Raw genomic sequence first — 14851 nt, 5'->3', positions numbered from 1 at the left:
AGTTATTCTAATAGTCTTTTATGGTTCCGATTATATTGAGTGCGCACTTTTCGGTCCTGCAGGATATATATTTGATAGTTTGGTTTCTTTAGCCCGCCAGATGCGTTTCGAGGTGACCTCACCTCTTCATCAGTGGCTAGAATGGAAACCAAACTACTAGTACGTGGGACGCCGACATTTGAGCGCCACAATAGCGCAATACGAAAGAAAAAACAGCTCCCGGTTTGGGTGAGTAGCTGTACTACAGGAGGGACACCCCTGCAGTAAGCATAATCAAGTCTTGCGTAAGTAGAGACAATCGATTACTTAGCCATTCGCAAGAAAACTCGCATTCACAATTCGAAAGCTATCGATCAAAGCTACATAGTCTGATTATTTCAACTGAAAATAATATATCAATCACACCAATATTGCAGTGGACTGAATCAAAGCTATTATTACTTGTACAGGACATCTGGATGACCATATATTCTGCACAGTACAAGAACTATTTCAACTACGCACTTTATAAATACACTATACGGGACTCCGAATTGATTCACTAGCAACTTCGATAGTGCATATATATATTTTTTTCTTGATATTCAATTCACATCTGAGTTTTATCCGAATATTTTCATCTGATATTATATTTTTATTTGACTACATTTTACCATATATTTCAATACTGCATTTTTACCCTGTTTTATGTCTGCTATTTTTACTATATGGTCCTAATTTATGCTGTGTGATTATATTTTATTATATATTTTGTTTCTACCATCTACCAAATTTTTATAATTCCAATAAATATGTTATATATGTGTCAAATACAGATGGTGAGTGCCTGCTGATCAATACACAACTGTTTAATTCAAGAGATTAGGTGAATCACTTTTAGCAGGGCACCATTACCAAAGTGACAAGCAAGGTGAGCCACTATATTCCACATTTTTGGATGCAGCCATACCTATTATGTTTATTTTTAAATATTTATTTTTGTGTGTAAAATTGGGAAACGGGATTATTTGAAATTATATTGGTTTTTTTTAAATGTTTTTTTTCTTTCTCCGCAGTAACTTTTAGTGCCCAATGGGGACTGGAAACTGTGATCGTCTGATCGCTTGTCCAATACACCGTAAAAGATTATTATTGCTGCCTATGGGATTCTGAAACGCTGCCTACAGAGCCGTGCCTCGTGCACTGCTTTACAGGCAGTTAACCATGACATGCCTGGGAGCTTTTAAAAGGCCTCAGGATGTCATGGTAACCGATCAGGGCCATGCAATTTTGTTGCAGGGGCTCTGATCAGAAGGCAGAGTGGGCCGCCTCCCTTCTGCCTAACACCACAGATGCCACAATTGCTACTGACTGCATCATCTGAGGGGTTAAATGACCATATTCCACATCATCCCTGAGATTATACAGCCAATATCAGCCACAAATTGGGCACATTCAGCTTGGCAGACCACTCCATACAACCCCTTAAGCATAATGATGTACGTGCATGCGATTATGTGTTAAGAGGTTAAAGTTAAGGCCCCTTTCACACGAGCAAATTTTCCGCGCGGGTGCAATGTGTGATGAGAACGCATTGCGACCGCACGGAATCCGGACCCATTCATTTCAATGGGGATGTGTACATGAGCTTTGGTTTTAATGCATCATTGTGCGTTGAAAATCGCAGCATGTATTATATTCTGCATTTTATACGCAACGCTGGCCCCATAGAAGTGAATGGGGCTGCGTGAAAATCGCATCGCATCCACAAGTGCGGATGCGATGCGTTTTTCACGGGTGGTTGCTAAAGAATGTATACCTTCAGTTTTTTTTATCACGCGTGTTCAAAACGCATTAAATCGCATTGCACCCGCGCAATAAAAACTGAACTGAAAGTGATCGCATACAAAACTGAATGAACTTGTTTGCAAAATCGTGCATTTTTCACTGAACGCATTCGCAACGCATCTGGACCTAATCCGCTTACGCTCATCTGCAAGGGGCCTAATTTTGGCAAATAATAAAGTGCTTTGTTGTTTAACATAAGACTGCAATTGAAAACCATGGCCAGATCAGCAGCAACATTTGGCTACATTTAAAGAGACTGTTAGCAGTTTTGACCATGCTAATCTGCAGACAGAATTAAGCGGGGGGAGGGGCATATGACACCCAAGCTTAGATCCCATTGCCTTCAAAGAACAGCAAAAATGTTTGCTCAAAGTGAACTACCCCCATCTACCATAGTGGGGGAATTACAGGATAATCAGCTAATTAATATATGAGGCCCCCATTACCTAATGTTCAGTAGTAACACACACTAAAATATCAGAGAGGTTCGGAAACAATAAATCATAGATAATATTTTTCCGGGTGCCAGCCAATACTGATATATGGATCCATTTGCTCTGCCTACTCTCAGGGTGCAGAAGACTTGTTAATGTTGGGTCTTCTGTTATTATGTTATTTTATTTTGTCTCTTTTTTAATTTTATTAAACACAATGTACATTTTTGTATTAAAGCATTTAAACTTTAACGGTCAGTCCTTGGAGCTCTAATAATATAAACCTTCAAAAAATGATACCTGAAACGGTGTACGTCAGTGTGTACTTATTGGTTAATGGATCTGCATCTCATTGGCTGTAACAAAAAGTGGTGGCCGCATGTATCTGGGGCATGTGGACTTCATATTTTCACTCTCACTACTGATGATGAAAGCTCAACAAAAGGTATGTTTGTACTGCTACCCAGTGCTGTTAACACATGACAACCAAAACTGCTGACAGATTCCTTTTAAAATGTCAGGCCTGTCTACAATCACTTGCATTCTACAACCCACCTTGCTGCTTTTTAGTAAAGAAAAACTGTGATATATAACCTCCTTGCTTGTGACCGTACGCCAATAGACTCCATAATGATTGTTCAACTTTGAGATTTCCAAACAAATTGGAGTTGGGATGTACAACTTAGAGCTCCAATCATAGGGCCGCATGCTTTAGAATTAGATAGAATGTAATGCTCCTGAGTAATATCAGCCAATAATGAGATTTCTTTTTATGGGTCTTCTAAGAAAACCATTTTAGCACTTCTATTTGGCTGAGAATGAGCAGCTGCATTAATTTGTGTCCTGCATACCTAACTTTTGGATTCCATCTAATGCCTGCAGACTTACCAAACAACTTCTATTTGCTAGGATTGCTACAGATTGTTTTAAATATTCAACTAACTGCAATTTAAAAGTTACACAAATTTCTAATCACCTGCCACTACTGCAATCGGCATGCTGCTTTTCATGCTGCAATGACATGCCATACATCAACATACCTGCTGTAGCCAATCCACTGGCTTCAGCAGTGATGCTAGCATGTAGTGTTGGGCGAACTTGTGGTTTCAAGTTTGGCGTACAAGGTTTGGGTTATCGAAGAACTCATTCATGTATCCATTATGGTAATTCTTAGATAATCCGAACCTTGCAGGCCGAACTTGAAAACACAAGTTCGCTCATACCTACTGGTATGTACAGCACGCACCCGCTGAGGTCAGTGATTGGCTGCAGTGGTTATGTGGCTGTATGTGACACCATCGCTGCAGGACAAGTAAACAAAGAGCATCTGCACTGGAGTGGTGGGAGATTTATATTTTACAACTTTATAATAGTTAGGCCTCATGCACACAACCGTTTTTGTGGTCAGCATCCGAGCCGCATTTTTTGCGGCTCGGGTGTGGACCCATTCACTTCAATGGGGCCACAAAAGATGCGGACAGCACTCCGTGTGCTGTCCGCATCTGTTGCACCGTTCTGTGGCCCTGCAAAAAAAATATAGCATGTCCTATTCTTGTCCGTTTTTCAGACAAGAATAGCCATTTCTATAATGGGCCGCCCGTTCCGTAAATTGCAGAAGGCAAACAGGCGGCTTTCGTTTTTAGCGGATCCGCGGTTTGCGGACCACATAAAAAATGCACGGTCGTGTGCATGTAGCCTTAGTTTCATTTTTAAAACAATCTGACAATCCCTTTAATTTATAGCATGAATTTTTTAAGTTAACGTAATGACAACAAAAACAATAAAACCTTTCAAAGCCTTTGAACATTATGCAATTAATATATTGGCTACACTGCTCGCAATTGTCATACTTGTATTAGTCTCTTCTCGCCTGCGTGGTAACTCTGTGGTTCTGTTAGCTGCATGTTCTTCTTGGGTGCCTCTTCTGGCATCACTTTTTTGCTCCATGTAGTATTCCTGTGGCTCAGTGCAGGATTCATCAGAATCCTCAAATGGCTCATTTAGGACTTCAGTGGTCTCAGAGATTGTTTCTGTAGTAACACTGCTATTTAGTCTCCGACGTTTTCGTCCACGCCTTCTCCTTAATGCAAAGGCTTTCTGTCAAAGGAACAATATATAATTTTTAGAAACTTTTTTCAAACAAAGCTCACCTTTACTCTTTATGGTAAGCCATATCCCATGGGGTCTAAAGGTGCCAAGCTTAATACCTGCAAATAGTTATAGACTTCAGGAAATGTGTCAGAGACCATAAAGCCATTAAAAGGCCTCATGTACTCAGCTGTTTCCGTATGTTTGTCCGAAAAAAAATGAATCCACAAAATATGAATAGCCTTTGTGTGATTTCCAAATTGTTCTCACTCCTATGAACAGAAAAGGCTATTCTCATCCACAAATACAGGAGAACATAACCTGTGCTGAGATTCGCAGACCAGACACACAGATCCACAAAAAATGTACGTGTGCATGACCCCATAGAAATAAATGGGTCAGTGGACATGTTTGTGTGCATAAACCCCAATTCAATTTTGTTAGTTAGGCTGCCTAACTAAAACTGAATCTAGCAGCTACAAACTTTTTCTGCTGCAGGCTTCTAAGTAAACCTGCATTTAACCCTTTAAGGACCCTGAGATTTTCCATTTTTGCGTTTTTGTTTTTAGCTCCCCACCTTCCCATAGTCCTAACTTTTATATTTTTCTATTCACATAGCCTTATGAGGGCTTATTTTTTGCGGGACAAGTTGTACTTTCTAATGGCACCATTTACCTGTATTTGCATACCATGTAGTAGGAAGCGGGGAAAAAATTCCAAATGGGGTAGAATTGGGAAAAAACGCAATTCTGATAAAGGTTTTTATTTTAAATTTTTTACACTGTACTTTATGCGTAAAATTGACCTGTTATCTTCATTCTCCAGGTCAGTACGATTACAAAGATACCACACTTGTATAATTTTTCTTGTGTTTTAATACTGAAAAAAATTTAAAACCTTTGAGGGAATTTTTTTTTTATAACCATATTCTGACCCCTATAACTTTTTTGTAGTTATGTGTACAGGGCTGTGTGAGGGCTAATTTTTTGCGGGACGATCTGTTATTTTCAGTGATACCAATTTGAAGTGTTTGCGACTTTTTGATCACTTTTTATTAAAAAATAAATAAATTGGTAGTTGAAGTGACAAAAAATGGCAAATTGGCTATTTTTTTTTTTCCCCCGTATCCCCTTAATATTGTTATATTTTAATTGTATGGGCATTTTCACAGTAGCTACTGGTATGGCTACTTATGGGACTTGTGCAATATGTTTTAAAGATTTTAGTGATGTGTATAACAATTATTACTGGCACAGCATACCCTATGTAGATGTGACAATGCGGCCTTGAATGACCAGGGTGAACTAATACGGTCATAGTACCTTCATGTATTGCTATTTATTTTATTTTATGATATGTTGTTTGTTGCATGATTTGTTCTACTAATACATTTTTGTGTATTATCATATGTGCGTTTTAGAATTGGTGATTTATTTTTTTTATAAAAACAGTGCCAAAACAAAGTCTAATGCCAAGCAATCTAAAAATCGTATGTACTCCGAAATGGTACAAATCAAACTGTCACCTCATCCTACAAAAAAACAAGCTCCTACATAGGACAATAGCACAAAATTTTTTAAAAATATGGCTTTCAGAAAATGGTAACACAAAAAGATATTTTCACTGTGTAAAATTTAAAGGGATTGTCTTATCTCAGACAATGGGGACATATGGCTTGTCTTATGCATGTGGGTCCCACCTATATCAGTAACGGAGCCCCTCAAGGTGGTGGCTGGAGGACTCCGGTCTGGCCACCACCAAGTGGTCTCCCCATATAAGTAAATGGGAGCGCACTGCTCATGACCAGCCACCGCTCCCATTCACTTCTATCGTCCCAACGGAAATAGCCGAGCCAGCGCTTGGCTATTTGTGGCGGCCCCATAGAAAATAAATGGAGGGCGGCTGCATATGTGCACCACTTTCAGGGCTCCGTTCTCAATATAGGTGCGGTTCCAGCTGTGTGACCCGCACCTATAGGACAATGGGGGCATATCCTAGCAATATGCCCCCATTGTCTGAGATGAGACAATCCCTTTAATAGAAATAAAAAAATAGACATATTAGGTATCGCTGCGTCTGTAACGACCTGCTCTATAAAAATATGACATGACCTATCCCCTCAGGTGAATGCCATAAAAAAACTGCCATTTTTTGGTCCCCTTGCCCCAAAAAAGTGTAATATTGAACAATCAAAAAATCATATGCACCCAAAAATGCAACAATAACTATGTCCACTCTTCCTGCAAAAAAAAGGAGCCCCTACACAAGATCATTGGCAGAAAAAATAAATAAAAATATGGCTTTCAGAAATGGAAACATGATTTAAAAATAAATTCTTTATTATGTAAAAGAAAATAATAACTAGACATACGGATGTAGTAGAGCTAACACTCATGATTTATGAGATGTGTTATCTAAACTAAATGCGTTAAGCAAACGCCTTCAATTACTTTTCAATGGCTTTGGTCTCAAGATAACGAGATTAATTAAGAAATTTGAGTTAAGAGCTTGAGTGCTAACCCTGCTACATCTGTATTGTCACAGTGTAGTTCACTGTGACACGGGTTACCGTGTTGCTCGCTTTAGTAGCTCCTGGGCGTAATGGCTGCGGTGGATGCCGTGTAGGCTGATTACCTGATGAACAAACAAAACGCTCATTCATTGGGTACCGTAATTCGATCATTTGTGCGCACATAAAAATGATCATTTACTGGAAGTGGATTGTGCTGTGTAATCACGATCTGCTGCCAGCAAACAACTAGTCAGTATGGGGAAGAACAATTAACAGTAGTGTTCACTGCTCCCCATACAATGGAGATCACTGCATGTAAATACAGCGTTCTCCTCCGTTAAAGAGCAGGCACTTGTCGGGAAGGAACGCTTCCTTCCCAACAATCTCCTGCTCTGTTGTCCTAAAGGAACTTTAACAGATTAGGTTATCAACTACAATGAGCTGCTTAATGAGAAACAATTTGATATAGAGCAGTGCACAATACCGTTCTGTTTTGCACCCTGTATTGTGTATTAATTGCAAATATTCATGTGTATGAGTCCAGAAAATGAACAAGTAATATTTCTTTTAGGGTGGGCCACTAGAATAATTTCCACTGGTGGGCCCAAGGCACCCCAGTCCGACACAGAGTGTGGGTATATTTAAAACATTTACTACAAATCAGAGGAACGGTCACACTTACATGTTGGTTAAAGTTATGGATCACAAATTGTTTTAGTCAGCACAGGAGCAGGCAGTTTATATGAGTAAACTTAGTACTGCCTTTAGCATACTATATAAGGCTACTTTCACACTCGCGTTTGGTGCGGATCCGTCATGGATCTGTACAGACGGATCCGTTCAGATAATACGACAGTCTGCATCCATTCAGAACGGATCCGTTTGTATTATCTTGAACATAGCCCTAAACGGATCTCACAAACTGAAAGCCAAAACGCCAGTGTGAAAGTAGCCTTACATGTAGATGGCACTCTTTACTTGAGTAACGTTCAATATGTAACACTTACGTAAAGCGTATCATTCAACTAACTGCATGGAAATTTTCTAATTGTACTGGAACACTTCTCAGAAAACAGAGGAGCGTTGCTAAGGCTCAAAATGGGCTACTTTAGAGCTTTTGTTCCAATAGAAATGTATGATTTCAGTAATTAAAATGTATTACAAAAATGGTCAGAATGATGCACAATTATTACTGTACATAAGTGCTTACTTTGTCACTGAGTAGTAGGTCCAACACAACATGTACACATTGGCCATTTTCAGGATTCTCTTACCTTTCTCTTCATTGCGAGTGTCTGGGATTTGGTCAGTATTGGTGGGGTGGATTCGGCACGTTCCTCATGTTCTTTCTCACTGCTTTCTTTACTTTTCTCTGTGAGGTTCACCTCAGCAGGGGTTAATGAGGTAGCACTTGTAAGAACAGGACATGTGGCTGCAGCAACTTCCGTGGATGGTGACCGCTTGGGGTCACTTTGAGAGGAGTTCAAATGCTGGTAATTGATCTTGTCACAGTATTCCTGTTCCATAAGTTCTGTCTGTAAAGTAAAGCAGCAGCATTTTATTGTGTTTAATAGAACGCTGGTCCTGTGCAGCTTCCTTCTTCCCAACCTCAAAGGCCATCATCTAGTGGTAACTACATCTCAGGTTGTTAGCACTAGCTTGTGAATACATACAGTGCAAAGATGTATTTACCTAGCAAATGTGAAGGGCATACAAAGAAACAATGGATGTAACACAAAGTAATAGCCAAAATGAGATCCACAGGCCTGAAATTCTCACAGTAGGCACTTGCTGGCACTATAGTAAAATGATCTGGAATCCCACAAGTTCAAAGGCAGACTGAGCAGAGAACAGTTCTGAGATTCCCCTTACAATAGTAGCACACATCATTTCTTTCCTAGATGTTCCGTAACCCAACATGTATGTAACATTTGCATAACGTTTGTAAGGCTGAAAAAAAGACATCCGTCCATCTAGTTATCCTGCAAGTTAATCCAGAGAAAGGCAAAAAACATTCATGAGGTGGAAGCCAATTTTCCTCATTTTAGGGGAAAAAATTCCTTCTCAACTCCAATCAGAATGGATCAACGGCCCTTAATATATAGTTTTTTTTATATGTACTCTACCTTTAATAATCTGGCACACTTCATACCCACTTAATGATGGTTTAAAATATGTCTTGCTAACCATATACAGCATTGCTTACAGGTGGCCAAAGGGCAAAGCTTGTTCTGCCAGGTTCAGACTCTCTGTCCAAAATCAAAAGGGAATAAAAAAAACAAATACACCGGATTCTGACAAACTAAGGCTACATGCGCACGACAAAAAAAAAACATCCGTTAATGACAGATAAACTGTCAGTTTTTAACAAACTTTTTTCACTGATTCCTTCTGAGAAAAGGACGTTAAAAAGGGCCCATTCAATTGTATGGGGGCAGTCGGTCAGTCAAAAACGGGCAAGATTATTCACTGGCCATCAAAATTTTTTAAAACTGCCGTATGAATAACCCCATAGACTACCACTCGTGTTAAAATGGACGTGTGATTGCCGTTTAAAAAAAAGTCCATCACATGCCCGTTTTTCACATCATGTGCATGTAGACTAAGGCCTCTTTCACACGGGCGAGATTTCCGCGCGGCTGCAATGCGTAAGGTGAACCCATTGCACCCGCACTGAATCCGGACCCATTCATTTCTATGGGGCTGTGCACATGAGCAGTGTTTTTCACGCAACGCAGGCCCCATAGAAGTGAGTGGGGCTGCGTGAAAATCGCAAGCATCCGCAAGCAAGTGCGGATGCGGTGCGGTTTTCACGCATGGTTGCTAGGAGACGATCGGGATGGGGACCCGATCATTATTATTTTCCCTTATAACATGGTTATAAAGGGAAAATAATAGCATTCTTAATACAGAATGCTTTGTAAAATAGGGCTGGAGGGGTTAAAAAAAAATTAAAAATACTTTAACTCACCTTAATCCACTTGTTTGCGCAGCCCGGCTTCTCTTCTTTCTTCTTCTTTGCTGTGCAGGAGGAAAAGGACCTGTGGTGACGTCACTGCGCTCATCACATGGTCCGTCACATGATGGACCATGTGATGAGCGCAGTGATGTCATCAAAGGTCCTTTACCCAGGTCCTGAAGAAAGAAGAGAAGCCGGGCTGCACGAACAAGTGGATTAAGGTGAGTTAAATAATTATAATTTTTTTTTAACCCCTCCAGCCCTATTTTACTAAGGATTCTGTATTAAGAATGCAATTATTTTCCCTTATAACCATGTTATCAGGAAAAATAAATACAATCTACACAACACCTAACCCAAACCCGAACTTCTGTGAAGAAGTTCGGGTTTGGGTACCAAACATGCCGATTTTTCTCACGCGTGTGCAAAACGCATTAAAATGTTATGCACTCGCACATTTTCCCGCGGCACACCCGCATCTTATCCGGCCCAAATCCATGACGCCCGTGTAAAGGGGCCTAAAACTGAAAAATTTTTGGAGTTTTCATTAGTGCAATTCCAGATTGATACAAGTATGAGGGATTGATCATGTGTACCTGGATATTTTATTCTATACCTTGAGAAAAAAAGAGCTGACTATTGCTGTTCTCTTGATAATTGATTGATAAAAGCTTTTTCAGAGCTGAGTATTACTGTACATCCCCTGTATTACTGTACATTCATTGGTGGCCAGTGCGGCCCCCCTCCTAATTAAAATCCCCCCCCCATCATTGGTGGCAGCGGAGAGTTCCGATCGGATTCCCAGTTTAATCGCTGGGGCTCCGATCGGTAACCATGTCAACCAGGACGCTACTGCAGTCCTGGTTGCCATGGTTACTTAGCAATTTTTAGGACCATTATACTTACCTGCGATGTCTGTGACCGGCCGGGCGCTCCTCCTACTGGTAAGTGACAGGTCTGTGCTATAAGCAATGCGCCGCACAGACCTTTCACTTACCAGTAGGAGGAGCGCCCGGCCGGTCACAGACAGCGAAGGTAAGTATAATGCTTCTAAAATTGCTAAGTAACCATGGCAACCAGGACTGCAGTAGAGTCCTGGTTGCCATGGTTACCGATCGGAGTCCCAGCGATTAAACTGGGACTCCGATCGGAACTCTCCGCTGCCACCAATGAATGTACAGTAATACAGGGGAGGGAGGGGGAGGCCTACTGGCCACCAATGAATGTACAGTAATACAGGGGAGGGAGGGGGGCTGCACTGGCCACCAATGTACAATAATACAGGGGAGGGAGGAGGGGGCCGCACTGGCCACCAATGAATGTACAGTAATACAGGGGAGGGAGGGGGGGCCGCACTGGCCACCAATGAATGTACAGTAATACAGGGGAGGGAGAGGGGGCCGCACAGGCCACCAATGAATTTAAAACTGGGGAGGGAGGAGGGTGTGCCCCCTCTTGCCTGGCAGCACCTGATCTCTTACAGGGGGCTATGATACGCACAATTAACCCCTCAGGTGAGGCACCTGAGGGGTTAATTGTGTGGATCACAACCCCCTGTAAGAGATCGGGTGCTGCCAGGCAGCAGTCATGTACACAGTTCGTAGTATATTCTAACTTGAAGCGTCCCCATCACTATGGGAACGCCTCTGTGTTAGAATATACTGTCGGATATGAGTTTTCACAATCTAACTCAAATACGATGTTATATTCTAACATAGAGGCGTTCCCATGGTGATGGGGACGCTTCAAGTTAAAATATACCATCGGATTGGAGAAAACTCTGATCAGATGGTATAAAAGGAACTCCTGACTTTACATTGAAAGTCAATGGGGGACGGATCCGTTTGCAATTGCACCATATTGTGTCAACGTCAAACGGATCCATCCCCATTGACTTGCATTGTAAGTCAGGACGGATCCGTTTGGCTCCGCAAGGCCAGGAGGACACCAAAACGACTTTTTCCTTCATGTCCGTGGATCCTCCAAAAATCAAGGAAGACCCACGGAAGAAAAAACGGACACGGATCACGGACCGCAAAAAAAAAAAAACGGTTGTGTGCATGAGGCCTTAAGTAAAGGTGTTGTGCACTCCCACAATACACTCACATATTGCTAGATAAAGCTACAAGTGAATTACTAATATATTGCTCTTATTTGTCAGCGATAGTTTTTATTAGAACTCAAGTATACACACCACCTGCAGCATGTTTAGCCAGATCCCTGGCATCTTCAGGGTCCTTAGGGCAGTAAGCGTTTATTTATCTAGCTTAAAAAGCCTCCTATCAGACATCTATTGCTTTAGCCACCTATACTATGCTGTCACATTTCAAGTTACATCATCTCTAGCATCCCCATTAGTTATACAGTATTGTGACGTCATGATGTAACAGCCCCGTTTTGCCGAGTGGCAAGCAAGAATATGCCGTGCTTCTGCTCATGCCTTGAAATGTAATGTTCAGTAGACAGTCTGATATCCACATCTCATGTCCAGGGTATTCTTGTTTCTTATTCTAAGGAAAATTGCAGACTGTTGGCTTAGGCTACTCTCACACTCGCGTTTGGTGCAGATCCGTCATGGATCTGCACAGACTGATCCGTTCAGATAATACAAACGTCTGCATCCATTCAGAACGGATCCGTTTGTATTATCTTTAACATAGCCAAGACGGATCCGTCTTGAACACCATTGAAAGTCAATGGAGGACGGATCAGTTTTCTATTGTGTCATAGAAAACAGATCCGTCCCCATTGACTTACATTGTGTGTCAGAAACGAACAGTTTGGCTCAGTTTCGTCAGATGGACACCAAAACGCTGCAAGGAGCGTTTTGGTATCCGCCTCCAAAGCGGAATGGAGACGGAACGGAGGTAAACTGATGCATTCTGAGTGGATCCTTTTCCATTCAGAATGCATTAGGGCAAAACTGATCCGTTTTGGACCGCTTGTGAGAGCCCTGAACGGATCTCACAAACGGAAAGCCAAAACGCCAGTGTGAAAGTAGCCTAATACGTATATACACTTGTACTATTTATTATTGATTATAGTCTATGTACACCATTCCAATTCTGCAGATTAATGGCTCTGTGCTCTGTACATTACTTTATCAAGGTTACTAGATGCAATCTTTAGATACCGTATTTTTCGCCCTATAAGACGCACCGGCCCATAAGATGCACCTAGGTTTTTGAGGAGGAAAATAAGAAAAAAAATATTTTGAACCAAAAGGTGTGCTTTTGAACTAATTGTGGTCTGTGGGTGGCACTGTTATGGGGGATCTGTGGGTGGCACTGTTATGGGGGATCTGTGGGTGGCACTGTTATGGGGGATCTGTGGGTGGCACTCTTATGGGGGATCTGTGGGTGGCACTCTTATGGGGGATCTGTGGGTGGCACTCTTATGGGGGATCTGTGGGTGGCACTCTTATGGGGGATCTGTGGGTGGCACTCTTATGGGGGATCTGTGGGTGGCACTCTTATGGGGGATCTGTGGGTGGCACTCATGGGGGATCTGTGGGTGGCACTCATGGGGGATCTGTGGGTGGCACTCATGGGGGATCTGTGGGTGGCACTCATGGGGGATCTGTGGGTGGCACTCATGGGGGATCTGTGGGTGGCACTCATGGGGGATCTGTGGGTGGCACTCATGGGGGATCTGTGGGTGACACTCATGGGGGATCTGTGGGTGGCACTCATGGGGGATCTGTGGGTGGCACTCATGGGGGATCTGTGGGTGGCACTCATGGGGGATCTGTGGGTGGCACTCATGGGGGATCTGTGGGTGGCACTCATGGGGGATCTGTGGGTGGCACTCATGGGGGATCTGTGGGTGGCACTCATGGGGGATCTGTGGGTGGCACTCATGGGGGATCTGTGGGTGGCACTCATGGGGGATCTGTGGGTGGCACTCATGGGGGATCTGTGGGTGGCACCCATGGGGGATCTGTGGGTGGCACTCATGGGGGATCTGTGGGTGGCACCCATGGGGGATCTGTGGGTGGCACCCATGGGGGATCTGTGGGTGGCACCCATGGGGGATCTGTGGGTGGCACCCATGGGGGATCTGTGGGTGGCACCCATGGGGGATCTGTGGGTGGCACCCATGGGGGATCTGTGGGTGGCACCCATGGGGGATCTGTGGGTGGCACCCATGGGGGATCTGTGGGTGACACCCATGGGGGATCTGTGGGTGACACCCATGGGGGATCTGTGGGTGACACCCATGGGGGATCTGTGGGTGACACCCATGGGGGATCTGTGGGTGACACCCATGGGGGATCTGTGGGTGACACCCATGGGGGATCTGTGGGTGACACTTATAGGGGGATCTGTGGGTGACACTTATAGGGGGATCTGTGGGTGACACTTATGGGGGGATCTGTGGGTGACACTTATGGGGGGATCTGTGGGTGACACTTATGGGGGGATCTGTGGGTGACACTTATGGGGGGATCTGTGGGTGACACTTATGGGGGGGGATCTGTGGGTGACACTTATGGGGGGGATCTGTGGGTGACACTTATGGGGGGGATCTGTGGGTGACACTTATGGGGGATCTGTGGGTGGCTCTTATTGGGCTCTCTGGATGGCACTGTTATGAGGATCTGTGTATGACACAGTTATGGGGGGGGGATCTGTGGATGACACATATATAGCATCTTATGCTATGTGTCATCCACAGATCCCCTCCATAAGTGTCCCTGTAGTGAATGACCCTCAATACACGGGCTGGGGGCCGGCATCTGCTTTTATAATGACAGCGGGGCCCGTGCAGTGACTGTATTCTACTACATGGGCCCCGCTCACTGTATATTATTGTATCTCTAATAGTAAATTGTTATGCATATAATCGCATAATGAGCGCTGTGTATTACTTACAACTACAAGCGCTCTGTAGCAGAAAGGAGGGAGGAGGCAGGCCGGGAGGACAGGTGCTGACAGCGTGAGTCACTACGTCACGCGCCTGCGCCATTCATAAAGCAGGCGGTGTAGGCGCGTGACGTATGACTCACGCTGCCAGCGCCCGTCCTCCCAG

The 14851-nt window shown here is 43.2% G+C and overlaps 1 protein-coding gene across 4 annotated transcripts in view; it reads right to left on the bottom strand.

The window, feature by feature from the left end:
• KAT6B (lysine acetyltransferase 6B) overlaps positions 1 to 14851 on the bottom strand; it is a 373094-nt gene that overhangs the window by 10055 nt on the left and 348188 nt on the right. For all 4 annotated transcript variants that reach the window (XM_040435104.1, XM_040435105.1, XM_040435107.1 and 1 more), the window contains 2 exons: positions 8136 to 8396; positions 4112 to 4358 (listed from right to left, as the gene is read on the bottom strand). In XM_040435104.1, coding sequence (XP_040291038.1) covers positions 4112 to 4358; positions 8136 to 8396 — 508 coding nt within the window. The remainder of the gene's footprint in view (positions 1 to 4111; positions 4359 to 8135; positions 8397 to 14851) is intronic.

Source organism: Bufo bufo, chromosome 6 (assembly GCF_905171765.1).
Source record: "Bufo bufo chromosome 6, aBufBuf1.1, whole genome shotgun sequence".
Lineage (NCBI taxonomy): Eukaryota > Metazoa > Chordata > Amphibia > Anura > Bufonidae > Bufo > Bufo bufo.
The sequence above is the reverse complement of the archived record's forward strand: the minus strand, read 5'-3'. Positions and strand labels throughout refer to the sequence as shown.